The following is a 16,006-nucleotide window of genomic DNA, read 5'->3' on the forward strand; positions in this document are numbered from 1 at the left end:
GCGGGCTTTAGCGAAACAACGATTGCTATTCAAGATAAGGAGACCCTTAGGGATATGGGGTGGGTGTTAACCCACAAGGACACTATGGTTAGTAGGAAGCTACTCCACATTGGTGCCCATATCAGGGCTTAGTTCCTTTTAGCTACTTACAGCATAGGCCATGGATCCACTTTACCTAAAATCCAAATTTTGTATTTGGTTTTTCATTGGTCCCTAACCAGCCCCTTAATGTACTTCTCTTTTACCCCCAAAGAAAAAAGATGCCCTTTCCAATTATGGTTATTATTATTAAGGGCGTTGAAACATGGAACTTGCTAAAAGAAAGTGTGCACATTAAGACAACTACTAATGCAAAATGTGGGTCAGTTTTAACAATACTATCCAATGAATCAATTGAATTGATACCAACTATGGTACTAAATGCTTTCAACCTATTGTCTCTGCAATAAAGACTTGCTAAATCTCCCACATTCTGTTTGCTAGCTCAAAAATGTATGGTTAGCTAATTAGTAATTGATTAAATATATAGGTACTAAACAACATTGTTTGAATAGTGAGTGACTTCAATATACACAGCTTTGAGACAGAGAGAGAGAGAGAGAGAGAGAGAGAGAGAGAGAGAGAGAGAGAGAGACAGAGAGAGAGAGAGAATAGGCCCCCCCCAGTGAGAAAAAAGTAACATATTAATTATTTAGTCGATGTGCGGGGGAAGTGGGACAAATAAACGTTGATTAAGGTCAGGTGGGGTGGCATGATTAATTAGAAGTATTCAGACGGCTCAGAGAGCCGACATCTTGCATACAAAATCCTATTTTACTTCTTATAACTTGTTATTTCTTATCAATTCCCACACTAATGCACTTGCTACCCAATAGATCAAAGTTCGTAGAGTCATCTAGGAAAATGTAGAAGATCACACCTTCCCACATGGTCTTTGTTTTGCTCTCATCCCATAAGTCAACCTTTTTCTCTTTCCAAGATTCACGAATGTCATTGTCCATTTCCAATGAAGAAACTAGCATTGCCTCAATGTAAGGTTGCTTAGGATCAAGTCTTGGTGTAGCCTCTTGAGTTATCGGCTCATCTAAAGAATCACCAACACGTATAGAGAGGCCTTAGGCCACTTTGGATGCCTTGGAAGCAAATGCTACATGGGAATTGGTGCCTTTGCCTAAAGACAAGAATGCAATTGGCTTTAAGTGGGTTTATAAGGTGAAGCACAATGCAGATGGTTCTGTGAACAGATACAAGGCAAGATTAGTCATCAAGGGGTATGCACAGACATATGGCATTGATTATGAAGAAACATTCAGTCCAGTTGCAAGGATGGCAACCGTAAGAGCAGTCATTGCTATGGCTGCATCAAAGGGATGGTCTTTGCATCAGATGGATGTAAAAAATGCTATCTTGCATGGTCTATGATTAATCAGAAGTCTCTAGAAGCCGAGGGATCTAAACAGGTGAGATCTATAAAATACATGGAGGCGTTGAGCCTAGGGAGGTAGAGTGGGAGGGAGAGGGAGAGGAGAGGAAGGGAGAGGGAGAGGAGAGGGAATGGGAGAGAAGAGGGAGGAAGGGGGGAGAAGAGAGGGAGTAGGCTCCATACACCTCCTCGACTTTTCCACTGCCAATTTCCTTTTCATTAGAAGTGTACTACCTTTATTTTGAGAAAAACAAACCATCCGTTCTTCTGGGATGATCTACTTGGCGAGGCTACCACGCGATCAACAGGTTGTCAGAGCAAGAGGGGTGAGAGATTTTTCGAAGGGCATGGGAGACGCGGGATTGATGAATCAATATGCTAATTATCGTAGGTTGATTGCAAGCATGTAATGAAAGGACAAATTAATTATTTGATTTTAGCTAATTAGCAATTGATTAAATATATAGCTCTACTAAACAACATTGTTTAAATAGTGAGTGACTTCAATATACACGACTTAGAGAGAGAGAGAGAGAGGGGGGGCTAGAATTCAACACACATAGAGTGAGAAAGATAGAGAGTCACATCTGCAAGCCTCGATGTCTATAATTAATCATGGCCTAAAGCTTCACCAACCATCGAAAAAGTCCTACATAATGTTGCGTGCACACTAATAACAAACCTTCAATCACAAAGCTAGACTCCTAAACTACATGGTCATATGTCAGCCCCTTCAACTTGATCTCCATTTGTCAAAAGGCATCAAAGAAGAGAGTGTCATCTATTTGATTCCAAAATATTGTTTTAACCCTTTGATTTTGTGCTTTCCAAAATATATTTTTAACCCTTTGATTTTGTGCTTTCCAAGTCCTTAAATCGACATGTCTTTTTGCTTTTTGAATTTACAATTCTTGCTAAGATTTTGGATTGTCATTATATCCCTTTCCATGAGAACATGGGCACCCTTCCACTAGTCTCTCCATGTCATTTGAATGTTGAGAGACTCTATCTTTCCCAATCATTAATTTTTGGTTTTGCCATTTATATGTTTCATGCATGGATTTGTATGCCTCTTTCAAGAGTTTGACCTTGTTTGCATATTTATTTACTAGGGGGTCACAATTGGTGATTAATCATGACTTCTAGCAAGTGTAGTAATATATTCATATGGTTTCCTTGTAGAGATTCTACCAATTGGCCTTTGGTTGCAATGAAGGCCTATACATATGAATGTCCTTGGCCTTCAAGCTCTCCAATGGTCTCTTTTTTCTCTTGCTTGATTTCAATAATTGGTCACCATGACTTCCTTCAACTACATCAATTTTTCTTTTGAGTTTTAAACAAGCATTGCAATACATGCTGAGACTTCTCTGCTAAGGAAATGACTCAAAAGAGAGCTCCCCAAATTGGACTCTAATAGCAGGCTTCACCATGGCAATGAAATTGTGTGGCATGCAAGATGAATGTGACGAAGGGAGTAGTGAATGGAAATTTGTAGGGTGTCAATAATACAATAGCATTTAAATAGTAGCAATAGCCTACCCTTCTACCCCTTCTTACGAGAGCAATCAAAATTGAGCTATAGGATTTTACATCTTAGTGTGAAGTGGCATATCCAAGCAAGATGCCTCTATGTTGACTTCAAGAAAGAAGTTACCTCTTACTTATTGCATGATTGGAGCATTAATTGCAATGTTGAACTAGTTTGGGTAGCACAAATTGACAACTACTAACTCTCAAAGGCTTATTATTCTACTCCTGGCAACTATCCACCACTGTCGAATGTACCAATTGAACTATTGACTATAGTAGTCAAACTAGTTGTTTGCTAGAAATCTTGATGCACACAAACAAGCTTGTTTGTCTTCATGAATTCTTCCCTCCGCCAAGTTATGAACAATTGCTAACTACCATTTGTGAGAACATTCTCTCTACATCTGAGACAACTAATACACCATGGCACATGAGCATGTTGGCAGAAGATGCATTGTTGAGAAGTCATAACATACAAAAGTTAGTGGATAACTCTTCAGCTTCTCTTGTACTGATGGTAGATATCCTTCAATGCTTTCATGCCATCTTTGAAACATCGTTCACTTTGCTATGCTACACTGGAATAAAGTTGTGCAAGAATATTAGTATAGGCAAAGCCAAATAAACACTTACAAAAGCCCGACTTTTAGATGAGTCAAATGGTGTTTTGACAATCATTCCACTAATTCATTTGAACAAAAGACCTACATATGATGTATGGATGAGCAAAGATGAGGAACTACTACAAAGACTTGTTCAACAAAATCCAACACCATGTACAAAAGATTTAGTAATGTTACTTCATAGATAGCAATGGTTTGGGAAAAAGTACTCAATACAAGCTACTCTCAACAAAATGTACAAAACGAGAAGATTTGTGTTTGCATGTACTACTATTCCAATGACAACACTAGTACCAACCTCAACAACCATTGCTTGAACTTGTCAACACAAACAAAAGCGAAATCAAATAAGCCACCAACAACAATGCGCACAAAAAATTTTAGATACTCCAAGCTACCCATGTGTTTGCTGCGGGTGATTGAAATTCAAATTAAAATTGCGAAAGTAAAAGACAAAATCGCTATATTTCTCCAAAGCAATGGTATAAATATATCCAATTCTCACTCATCAAGTAATTCTCTTTGTTCCATGTGCTATAAAAACATCAACAATAACAAAGTACCGTTGCTATGTTCTAAGAACATGAAGATGGCTCCTAAAACAACTTACACAACAAATCTTAATGACATTGAAGTACACTTGATCTCTATAAGAATACCATTTGCCCAAATTCAAGAACTGACCTACAAAGGTCAATTTGGTCTACATGGTAGTGTCATTAATATATTTGCTGACATATTATGGGAACCATTGGTAAACTGTCTGCACAACCTAAACGATAACCTTGACACTAGTAAACATCATAACCCAAACATGCAATTGCAAAACCTAATCTGAGAAGACCCTCTTACAACTGGCCAATATTACATCCATAAATTTCAAGCCCTGACACTACCTAGAAAAGATGACACTATTCTAAGCAAAGTGGATGACTTCTTCTTCATAACTGAATTCCAAAATAGAGGAAGCCAGCATGATCATGGCCTTCTTTGGATTAATAGTGAACCTATTTTGGGTGTGTCCACAAATTCAAAGATCGAAGCTTTTGCCGCGACAAGTACATTTGCACAAACATTTCTTTCTTTCCCTTTGCACAAAAAAACATCCAAACTCATAGACATCGTAAAACATGCTTTAAGCAAACAAAAAAGTGTAGATTTGGATTTCCTCGATTTCCCATGAAAAATACCCAAGTGCTATTACTATTACAAGAACAAATTGTTGACAACATTCTAAAGAAGAACGTGAAATCAATTAACTTACTGTTGTTGGAAGATACAACATTGTTATTAGACTATAGTTGTTTCTTAAAAACACTTGGATTGTCTAAACAAGAATACATTTCAACACTACAGGCATCTATTGCACAGCCGACACTATTCTTGAAAAGAGAACCAAAAGACATATACACAAATAATTTCAATCCAACCTTGTCATTACTTTACGGAGCAAACACAAATGTACAATTCATACTAAACCCACATGGGGCTATAGCATATTGTACTTCATACATGACAAAAATCGATAAGGAGACCACAAAGGCAGTAAAAGTAGCACTTTCACAAAGCATAACATCCAATACTCTCCCAAATGAGCGCATTCGACACATTGGCAATGTAATTTTAAATACACAACACATAAGCTCCCAACAAACTGTTCATTTATGTCTGTCATTGCCACTTTCAACCTCATCAAGGCAATTCCAATACATTAACACAACCTTCCTGAGAAGAGAAAATTACTCTTAAAACATCGAGAACAACTTCAAGTACTACATCCAGAGAGCACAAACATATTGTCTAATGACATTATCAACAAATATTTAAAATGTACAAGTGCTCTTCATGGCATTTGCTTGGCAACTTTTGCAAGTGAATATACAGTCTCAGCGGGAAAAGCCTAAAAAAAGGGAAAAAGCTGAAAATATTCAATTTAACAACTATAGTGAATCCCGTGATCCAGAAAACTACTACAGAGAACTACGTACTTTGTTCCTTTCCATATCACAATGTAGAACCCTCACTTAATGAAGAGACTCCTACATGGCATGAGACATATAATGAAAACAAACATATCATAAACCAAAATAAAGAAAAATACAATAAACTTATTCCAAAATTTCCTACAAATTCATGAACCACTTCTGATGCTTCTACATCATCAAGTAGCCAGTCCAAACTTCAAAACATGGAAAAATATGACATTGGAATGGACATGCCCAAACTAGAGAAGCAAAACCAAGTACATAACACATCATTATTGACTTATAATGTAACATGTTTGATACTCGAAGACATCATGTTGAAAAAAAGAATTGATACCAATACAAAAATCCAACTATTTTTGACAGGACATGTCGGAACAGGGAAGACATTTATGCTAATGGCAATTGTTCAAGCACTACTAAGTATTACTCGCACAAACAAACACACAATATAGATCTATCGAAAGTCCTCTTGTTGGCATACACTGGGAAAGCTGCATTCAACATGGGACAACTATCAATGCAGCTCTTCGCTTGCCTCTAATGGCATCTCACTACACAAGCCTATCTACAGAAACATTGCAAGACCTATCACAACTATATAGGGACGTTCAACTAGTTGTTTTTGTGACGAGGTTTCTTTGATAGGACATAGCACATTAGTGCTGTTGACATGTGCCTTTGTGAAATAAAACACAACCACCTCACACATATGTTCCTTGGGCTACTAAGATGATCAACTTTGGGAAATTGTCAATCTCTAACATCATGGGAACACTTGCAATTGTAATTATCAAAGTTGCAAGTGACGAGGGAATGGCAGACCAAATCATAGTTGCTGATGGACCAAGAGATGAGGACAGAGACGTTGTAAGTTAAATTAGTTGTTGACTGCTTTCTTTCTTCATTCCCTTTGGAAGTAATTTCACTTATCTCTTTCTGAAAGTATTGAGGGCCTGGGTCACCTACATATGTCATTGTGAGCTTAGGGTAGCAAATAGGTTCACTATGCAACATAGGGCATACTCATACTCTAGTTGAGAGGAGTTGTGAATGCTTTGCAAGAGGTACTCCTATAAGACTTGGGGTCAGAGGTGTCCATCCCCCATGGTGTTTTAAGAGTTACAGGGAGTATTCAACATTGAGAAGGAGAGCTTTTCTCTTGTACCACTCTTGTATGCAAGATAGGAACCTACTGAGATCAAAGGTTACCTTGGATTACTAAGGCTATACCTACTGGAGGAATTGGCTAAATGGAGAAGATTTATGTCACATTAAGGGCTTTTCCCTTTCTATGGAATTTGTCACCAAACCAAAGAAGTAAGAAAATTGAATATAATGCAGGTAATGACCTACAAGACATGTAACCCTTAACTCATAGAGATCCCTTCAAATGAAACAACGTATAATTTTTCATAATAATACATAATCACTTAGATTAAAGTTTAAGAGATCAAAGAAAGTTCTTAGTCCATTGATTGTTTAATTAGAATCAATGTTGTGTTGACTTCAAATTAACATACTCCGGGTTCTCTCGTATAAGCCTTTTCATTGAATACAACAAAAGAAAGAGAAAAACTAATTACATGTTGCCATTTCAAAGAAAATCACATAAATTGAAATTGATAATTGAGTTTTGATGTAAACAATTGGCGAAGTCCATCATAGAGAGATTAACTGATGTGTGCACTTGATTGAACAAGAATCGACAAACTTGTTCCAGGACTTCCCAATTGTGTTGTGCTGGGCCTTACTACCAAGAATTCCATGGTACACCAGGTTTTTCTTGAGGGCCGCTTCTAAATCGAGGTGAGCAGCTCTGGGGAGTAGTGCAAAACTCTCCTGCCTTAAGTAATCTTTGCCACTCCACGATAGCCAGTTATGGATGTTTTCATTGAGTATCTTGTCTATGAATGCAGAAATCCTCTACAGTCCACAAAACAACAACATGCAATCAAAGGTAGCATGGAATTCCAAGACGAAGACGGCACTCCAACGAATCCTCTCAGGCATGCAAAAGATTTCGTTGAGAGACATTAGGGTGTTTACACACTATGGGCGCCCAAGATGCCATAAATGCATCTAAACCGTGGGCGGGGTGTGGGTAGGCAATCTTGCTCATCCATGAGCCTTGGGCGTGTCCACGGGCGGGCAAGTGTGTAAACACCCTTAATGAAACCATAAAGGAGCACTTAAATTACCACTACAAACACTGATAAAAAATTTCTAAGTGGATCTCCCAAAACAAATACAAAAGAAAATAATTCACCTTTTGAAACCATACCTATACCCCTTCCCAAAGGGCCGGCCAAAAAAAAGTGTGCGCGTGTGACTAATTAGGCAGTATATGGGGGGGGGTGTGTGTAAACTTGTACTAATAAAATTTCTCTCTGCGTGTGAGGTTCATCATCAACAACTTTGATGAGGGCTGTTCTGTGACTGGCTGGCTATGGCGGCAAAAGCTTGAATTCCTGGCAAGCCCCTCTTCATCCTCTCCTCCTCCAACGTCCTTCTGTCCTTCTCCTCCCCAAATTGCACCTCTTCTTGTGCTCAAACCCCATCTTCCCATCCCTGTCCTTTGCAATCTCCCACCTCCCCTCTCCCATGGCACCTTCCTCTGCCCAATTTCCCCCTTCGACCTCCCGCTGAAGTGTATTTCTCGCAGACACCTCGCCCCTCCTTTCGAACTTCTCAGGTCAGCCTTCCCCTTTGTTTTTCCCCTGAGTTTTTGTATTTTGCTTCGTTTTTGGACCGTCGAGGACGACTCTTCGTAGCTTTGGAGGCACGCGGTGACGGGGAGGATGTTCATTTTCCGCCCTTCCTGCATCATTTCGAGTTTTTCTGCGCTTCTCGTTTCTGTGCGAGGAGTCTCACCAAACCCCCTTGGGCGCGCGCAGCTTCTCTTTCTCTATGGACGAACAAGACCCTCCTGGTAATTCGCAGCTCGGGGCAGGTTCAGTTGTCTCGGAGCTAGAAGAACGGAGGACGGAGACTTTCCCTCAAGACACCGAAGTTTCGTTGCGTGGAGCAAAGCTCGCAGATGGTGGTCCTCTGGAGGCTGACCCAGAGACGAACACCACGGGGGTTGAAGATTCCTCAGCAGGGAAAGAAGGCAACGTTCCGCTGGATTCGGCCGTTGGAGGGGCTTGTATTTCTGTAATTTCAGGGAGAAACAGGGTTCAAGGTTTTCCGAAGCAGGATAAGGCTATAAATTCAGCGTTTCCTGCTGGTGCCGTAGAAGATCGACTTGAAGCTGAACATTCCGCCAGAGCATCCCTGTACGACTCACCAGTTACCAAACAGTCAGAATTCAACGATTGTAATGAAGTCACGGTGGCTTACCTCGATCTGGATGCAGACCACAAGCAGGGGGCCGAGTCAGATAAGCAGCACGGGGCCTCAGCTTTGGATGCTGCGGCTAAAGGTATTCCAGAGGTGATGGATGATTCGTGTAGCGCTACCTTGGAAGTCAACAAGGAGAAGGTGGTGCATCAGCCTGGCAGGAATTTTGGGCAATGTGCCGAAGCTGTTGATTTTCTAATACAGACAGAAGAAAGTTTGAGGGCATCTTTCAGAACTTCAGATGAGGAAGACTACAAAAAGGAATCTGTAGGGATTTTTGAAATTAAGCCATCAACTGTTCATCGTGGGGACAACGAAGGTCTACAGGGTCGTCTTGTTCAGGGTGAGGAGGGTTTAGCTGATGAAGGTCAACATGAAAAGGGATCTCAACAGAGAGACGATAGCTCTCGGGTGTATGGGGAGTCCATGACAGCTGTTGGGAAGGACCCTGGGAATGCCTCACAAGGATCTCAGCTGACCAACACTGGAGCGGATTTTGGAAGTGAGAGAATAGTACACATGGAGGGCAGTGACTTTGTGCAATGCGCAGGTGCTTTGGAATCCTGTATTCAGGAAAAAGGAAATCTGGGGATGTACTGTGAAGGTTCAGATGGTGGAAACAAATCTTTGGCTGTTCAACGTAGTGAAAACATACATGGAGGAAACTTTGATGGTAGGTTGACTTTTGTGGGCTCTCAAACACAAGGAGAGTCGATGACTGTTGTTGGGAATGACCTCGAAAATGTTCCACAGGAATCTCAACAGACAGAGAATGAAATAAAGCTTGGGAGTGTGCAAGTTGAGTTCAACAATGACACAGTGATAAACATTGGTGGTGGTGAGTTTGTCCGCCTTCAAAGTGAGACAAGCCCATTGGATAGATCATGGGAACCTGGTGTACAGAATGAGGAATTGTCAAAGAGTCATACAGATTTGATCTCTGGGCAATCAAGTCGCTCTGATAGAGGCATTGGTGCAGAAGAAGTGGATGAAGGGGAGTTTAGAAAAGCCAATGTAACAGACCTATTCGGGGCTGATAGTGCCAAAGAAACATTTGAAAAGGAGAAGGAAGATAATTCATTGCACACATGCATGGGCATTGAAAAGGCTGCTTCACAGGGTTCGGTGGAGCCTGGTGATGAAGCGACCATTAGGGGGAAAAATACAGCATATGAAATTGTTGGGGTTTTGCATATGGGAACTGACGAGTCTGCCTTGGAGTACTGCATGGACGTTGACAAGCCTGCTTCACAGCACTCTTTGGAACATGTTTATGAAGAGAAGATCAAGGAGCAACATGCTGCGGAGGAGCTTATTGGGATTTCTCATTTGGAGAAGCAAGTTGATGATCAAAGTTCGATGGGTGAAAATTGTGCAAATGAATTGGATGGTCTTTCGGATGGCAAGCAAAGCGCTTTTAACGCTTCAAAAGGTGAGGTTGGCAAAGAAACTCGTAAGGATGAAAAAGTCTTCGAGGCAACCAATGGTGAACGTGTTTCTGATGACACTGAAGATGAGCACTTTGCTGAAGAGTTGTCAAAACGTTTGAAGCAAGGCCCTACCTTTGCTGTAGGTGATTTGGTGTGGGCTAAGGTAAAGTCCCATCCTTGGTGGCCTGGCCAGATTTTTGATTCAGCTGACGCTTCTGGTTTTGCCAAGAAGGTACAGAGATCTGGTAGGGTTTTGGTAGCCTTCTTTGGTGATGGCACTTTTGGCTGGCTGCAGCAATCTCAGCTGATAGCATTTCGACCAAATTTTAAAGATAAAGTAAAACAGACAACGATGAAGAGCTTTTGCAAAGCAGTTGCAGAAGCATTGGATGAAGTTTGCAGGCGTGCTGAGCTAGGTTTACATTGTTCATGTCATGAGGGAGTTTTGCATAGCACTGGTACATTTCCAGATGCAAACACAGGCATCCAGAAGGGAGTGAGGATCAAGTCTCATAAGGAGATTTCAGGGAGTAAAGGAAAGTTCCAGTCAGAGAAGACACTGAAATTTGTGAAGAGTGTAGCCTGCTTACCTTTCGGTTCTTGGAGCTCTAGCCTTGAAGATTCAGAATTACGCGGACATTCCTATGGTTTTCGTACTTCCATCTTTGGTAGGGGTATGCCGAATTCTGATGAACTTTTGCAAGACATGTTGATTCAGGTCCGTGGTAAAGGAGGACGTATTGCTGCAACTGCTGACCAAAGTTCAAAATTGAAGAGGAGATTTTCTGCCCTTGAGACTGAGAGTGAGGTTGCTGCAGCAAAAGGTAAAGAGGCAAAGAAGGCTAACGTTGGCAAAGATGAGATGGTGGAAAAGCCAATATCTGAATGTGAAGACCAATCCATTGTAATGAGGAGTGTGAGGAACTCTAGTCATGTAAAAGAAGCTGCTGCTACTGTTAGTGATGGGACAAAGGTACTAGAGAAGACAGAAGTTCAAAGTCATAAGGAAGGCAGGGAGGGCACGGTTTTGGGTAAAAGCAAACGAGTCTTGGTCCCAAAGGATATTGGAGGCAGTAAGAAAGCCAGGAGGTCTGAGCCATTTGAATTGGAACGAGATGCTGCCTCTCCAGCGGCTGTACAGGTAGCAGAACTTGAGAAAAAATCAGATGATGAGACCTCTCCTATGGTAGGAAAAGTAGCAGAAGCTGGAAAAAGCTCAGATGATGATGCAGAAACATTGATGGCGATAGCGGGTTTCCATTCCAAACTTCTGAAGAGACTCAGGAAGGGAAACTTGAGGGATAGTGCTGTCAAGAGTATTACTGACGTGAAGTCTGGCTCTAATAAGAAGGCTGATAAGAGGGAAAGAAGGGAAGAGCCAGAGGTAAAACCCTCCCAAATAACTCTGGATGTGGCCAAACCTGATGAGGAAGGCTTGGTAGGGCAGGTCACCAGCAATTCATCTTTGGTGATGTCTGATATGGTACATATGCAAAAAGATTCTGAAGACAGGACAAAGTTTCATGATGACGCGAATGCTTCTCCACTAACGGACGCTGCGATTCCTGATGACTTGTTAAATATGGAGAAATCACCTGTCCCACTGCTGCACCCTAAGAATATGCAGGAAGAAAGAGTGAAGAGGGAAAAGCAAGCCAGCCTCCTGCATTCACAACAAGGGGAGGACGCTAAAAAGACTACGAAGTCTCCGAAGTTGGGTGAATGCATTCAAAGAATTGCAGGGGAACTCACTCCAATCCCAAAGAATGTGGATGAGTCTCCAGCCAAGAAAACTGTTTCTGATGCGAGCATGAAGCCAGGGTTCAAGAAAGAAAAGAAAAGCTCAGCTTATGAGCCTTTTGAGAAGCTAAGGAACCCAAAATTACCTGCTAGTGAGTCTGCTAATGAGAAGGATCCCACCTTTCTGCAACTTCTTCAAGGCCTGCATTCCCTGGCAAGAAGTCCCTTAAACAATACAATCACAAAAAAACCTTTGGATGGAGTATCGAGCGCTTTCTTAAAATTCCGGGACATGGTGTTTCAGAAGAGTTCAGGATACGGTACTGCACTGACAAAGTCAGGTGAACAGGTTATGGGGAAGACCGATCCACATCCAAACAGCAGGAGCCATCTTAGTGATTCAAAATTGATGGCTGTAAAGTCAAAATCTCACTCGCAGAATGTGGCACCTACAAAAGAGAGACTTGACATGCAAGAGCTTGCACTAGCAGCACGAAAAAGGAAGTCTGAGGTCCTTCAGGAAGGTATCTCTAAGATTACAAAAAAGAGTCTGGGAACGTCTGGTCATGGGCAACATGCTGTCAAAGCAGGAATCACAGGGAAGTTTACTGAGCAGAATCACAATGGAAAGCATCTAAAGCAATATTCTAGAAAGGCAACCTCCCCAGTGTCAGGTGTGAAGAGCCCTATCCGACATTCTGATGAAAAATTGTCTTCCCAAGCCCCACTTGGCCTTTTCATGAGGTTCCCCCAAGGCTTTGCGTTGCCTTCTGAAGCTCAGCTGAAGGCAACATTTATCAGATTCGGGGCCTTACAAACTGCAGAAACTAGAGTGTACAGGAACAGTGCTTCAGCTCAGGTTGTCTTCAAGCATGGTTATGATGCCGAAATGGCTTTGAAGTATGCCAAGGAAAATGCAATTTTTGGACAGGCAGCAGTGACCTTCAGGCTCCGACACTTTTCACATCCTCAGGCAATAGACACGAAGCAGGATAGTTTGTCATTTGGAAAAGATATCCCTCCTGTGAAATCTGATGGAAGAAAATCCCCATCATCAAAGGAGAGCCCTGAAGGACATCATCAATTGTGGCGTCCTCAACGATTAGACATGAAGCAGGACATTTCATCGTCTGGAAAAGAAAACTCTGCTGTGAGAGCTGATGGAAGAACCTCTCCATCGACAATGGACAGACGAGAAGGACAGCATGCTGTCACAAATTCCTTACCATTGAACAAGGTTGAGCATGGGAGGACAGGCTCGTTAGTAGATTCTCCCGTGCCACACCAGCTCCAGGCTATTGCTAGCCCTAGCAACAGTGGCAAGGCTGTAAATCTTAGCTCTTTTATTCCAAACTCAGTGTCTAGTGTAAATGAGTCGTCTGGAGATATACAGGACCAGATGATTAAACTTCTGCGGCAAGTGAGTGTCATAGTTAGTGCATCCTCTGTGACTGCAGATGATACTTGAACTCCAATGAAGTCTCTGAGATGTGCAGGCTTTATGCCAGCTATTAGTATACTCCGTGCCTTGATGGTGTTTCAAGGACAGATGTCAGTGTTAATGGTAAATAATTTTTGCAGAGGTGCTCTATGTGCAATTGTTGGGTTAGTTTGGCCTTTTTCTCTCCACTTCTTGTTCCTTTTCCCATCTTCGTTGTTGTGGGAGGAACTGGATTTGTGCCAGCATAGTATGCACTCCCGCTATGGATGTGTCTCGAATAATTTTACAGACGACTTTATCAGGAATGTAAGGTTTTTTCATTTCTCCTATACAAGTTGGATGTTGAATGTTATGGTGATATTCAAGAACCCTTCTGTCGATTTTTGTCTAAGTGTGCTCTTTTTTTAAAGAGGAAGACTGTGAGAGGATGGGAAAGGTGCACCACACTGTTCTAACTAAGGGCTATCTTCTGGAAGAGGCCTTGGATTTAGTTATTAAAATTTAATAGATTGGCTTGGGCAGTTGGCTATCTACTAGCTTTAAGGTAATGTTTGTTGTTGGAGGATGAGAATGGGGATTCTTTTTGTGAAAGGAGACGGTCTGTGAGGCATTGGGTATCTTCTCTCTATGCCATTTTTTCTCTGTTATTCTTCCATGGTGAATTTCATTCTCATATTCTATGATTGGAATTGTAGTGAAGGTGTGGACTAATTTTTAACGAGGCACCTCATTAAATTGCTAGTCTTCATAAGGGTTGAGTCTGACCTTCACCTATGAATTATATCTTTGGGAGTATTGTATCAAGAAAAATGGGGGTGAATTTTCGCCAAATGGTGAAACCAGATGTGGATTTTGGCTTGGGAGGGTGTGATCGGATCCTGCAGAAGAGGGAAGGTGACGGTTATGACCCAAGAGCTGGCATTAATGATGGGCTTAGGTTTAAGCGGTGAACCCTTTGAAAAGGTCAGTTCGTACACCCTCTGGTAAGTCTACATGTAGTATGGAGAAAGACTCACGCACTCTCTCTCCTACGAATGCTGACTGAATAGAGATAGAAACTTGAGATGAAAATGCACTCATAAAACACAAGTGGGCGCTGTGAGGTGAGTGCATGAACGGTGTCCTCCAAAGTGGGAAAATAAACTGTATAAATGTCTGCAAATATAACTGAATAAAGAAGGGCCGAGAAGTACTGTATGGACGGGCAAATCCCTCACTGTAGATCTATGAACTGAGGGCTGCTCTGATTGAGACCCGGCTGCCGCTGTCCAAGCGATGAACCTGGACCTGAAGGAACACTGTAGGTGTCGAGGATGGGGGGCTGATCTGCTGCTCCCTAATCCTTGCCATAGAACACTGCTGCTGGCTGAGGACTTCTGCCCCAACTCAAGCCTGAAGGTGGATGAAGAATTAGGCCAAGGGGGCTGCCTTTTATAGGCCCCCAGTGCCTAGAACTGAATTGAGCTACACGTGGCTGCTGAGCGCACCTGTATGGCTGCTGATGCGGCTCCTGTATGGCTGCAGACACGGCTGCTGACCTGGCTGCTGATGCTGTTGCATCCGCCATAGCTAGCATGGTGGGCTGCAAATGCCTGTGACCAAATGCCTGTGACATCCCCTTCTGCTAGTGTTAGAACTAGGCTAGGTGAAAAGGCTCCTTCTATCCTGAAAGGAGGTGGGGATAATTTGTGAAGAATCCTCTTCGATCCATGGTGCCTTGTGGGAGCCCCTATGCTTGAACTTAACTGCGTACTAGCGCTGACGGTTGCCTGTACCCTTCTTGAACCGATGAAGCAAAATCTGCTCAGGTTCGACCACCTTTGCCTCATCAACGATCTCGGGCTGCTCCACATCTGGGACCACTATCAGTGCCGGACCCACATATAGCTTGAGTCATGACACATGGAAAATTGGATGCATGGTGTAACTTCATCGCCACATCATTAATAACCTGGATAGTTGGAAAGGGACCAAAGCTTCGATGTGAGAGCTTTGGACACTTCCTCCCAACCTATTTAAGTCGCTTCTTCATGATCCAAAGGTAAACCAGCTGCCCTTCTTTGTAGGCCACATCAGGTAGGCCTCCTGTGCTTTTGCAATGTGATCTTTCACCGACTCCATGATCTGCTCATTTGACTCTGTGATGCGATTGGGCTTGTACACCTTCTCAGAAGTCCTGGTAAAAAGGAACTTGAACTTCTTGCCTAAGGTTGCTTTGTAGGGAGTCCTACCCAATGGGTGTCGTCATAGTCTTTCTCTGCCTTTTCAACCAGTGGTTCCTGCTCCAACAGGTCCAGTTCCGCTGAAGTGAAAAAAAAGGGAAACACAGGACTGTCCTCAGACAAACACAAAATGACTCAGTGCTTTACTGCTGACCCCATACAGTCATACATTTTTCTCCCTGAATGTTTTGAACAAACTCTCTAAGGCAAACAAACAAGTACACAAAATCATGCCTAACATCCCGCTTTATTCAAAGACCAAAACAC

The 16,006-nt window shown here is 42.1% G+C and overlaps 1 protein-coding gene across 1 annotated transcript; it reads left to right on the forward strand.

The window, feature by feature from the left end:
- Positions 1-7,943: 7,943 nt before the first annotated feature.
- On the forward strand, positions 7,944-13,885 carry LOC147891079 (uncharacterized). The gene is made up of 2 exons (XM_087389142.1): positions 7,944-8,259; positions 8,462-13,885. The coding sequence occupies exon 2, from the start codon at positions 8,475-8,477 to the stop codon at positions 13,542-13,544; it is 5,070 nt and encodes a 1,689-aa protein (XP_087245268.1). The 5' UTR covers positions 7,944-8,259; positions 8,462-8,474; the 3' UTR covers positions 13,545-13,885.
- Positions 13,886-16,006: the final 2,121 nt, after the last annotated feature.

This window comes from Dipteris shenzhenensis, chromosome 18 (assembly GCF_047967505.1).
Source record: "Dipteris shenzhenensis isolate YYH24624 ecotype China chromosome 18, Dip_SZ_1.0, whole genome shotgun sequence".
In the NCBI taxonomy this organism is placed as follows: domain Eukaryota; kingdom Viridiplantae; phylum Streptophyta; class Polypodiopsida; order Gleicheniales; family Dipteridaceae; genus Dipteris; species Dipteris shenzhenensis.

Bases quoted from the DNA above. Each gene is read 5' to 3' on its own strand.
- LOC147891079 (XM_087389142.1), top strand. From the start codon at position 8,475: ATGGACGAACAAGACCCTCCTGGTAATTCGCAGCTCGGGGCAGGTTCA.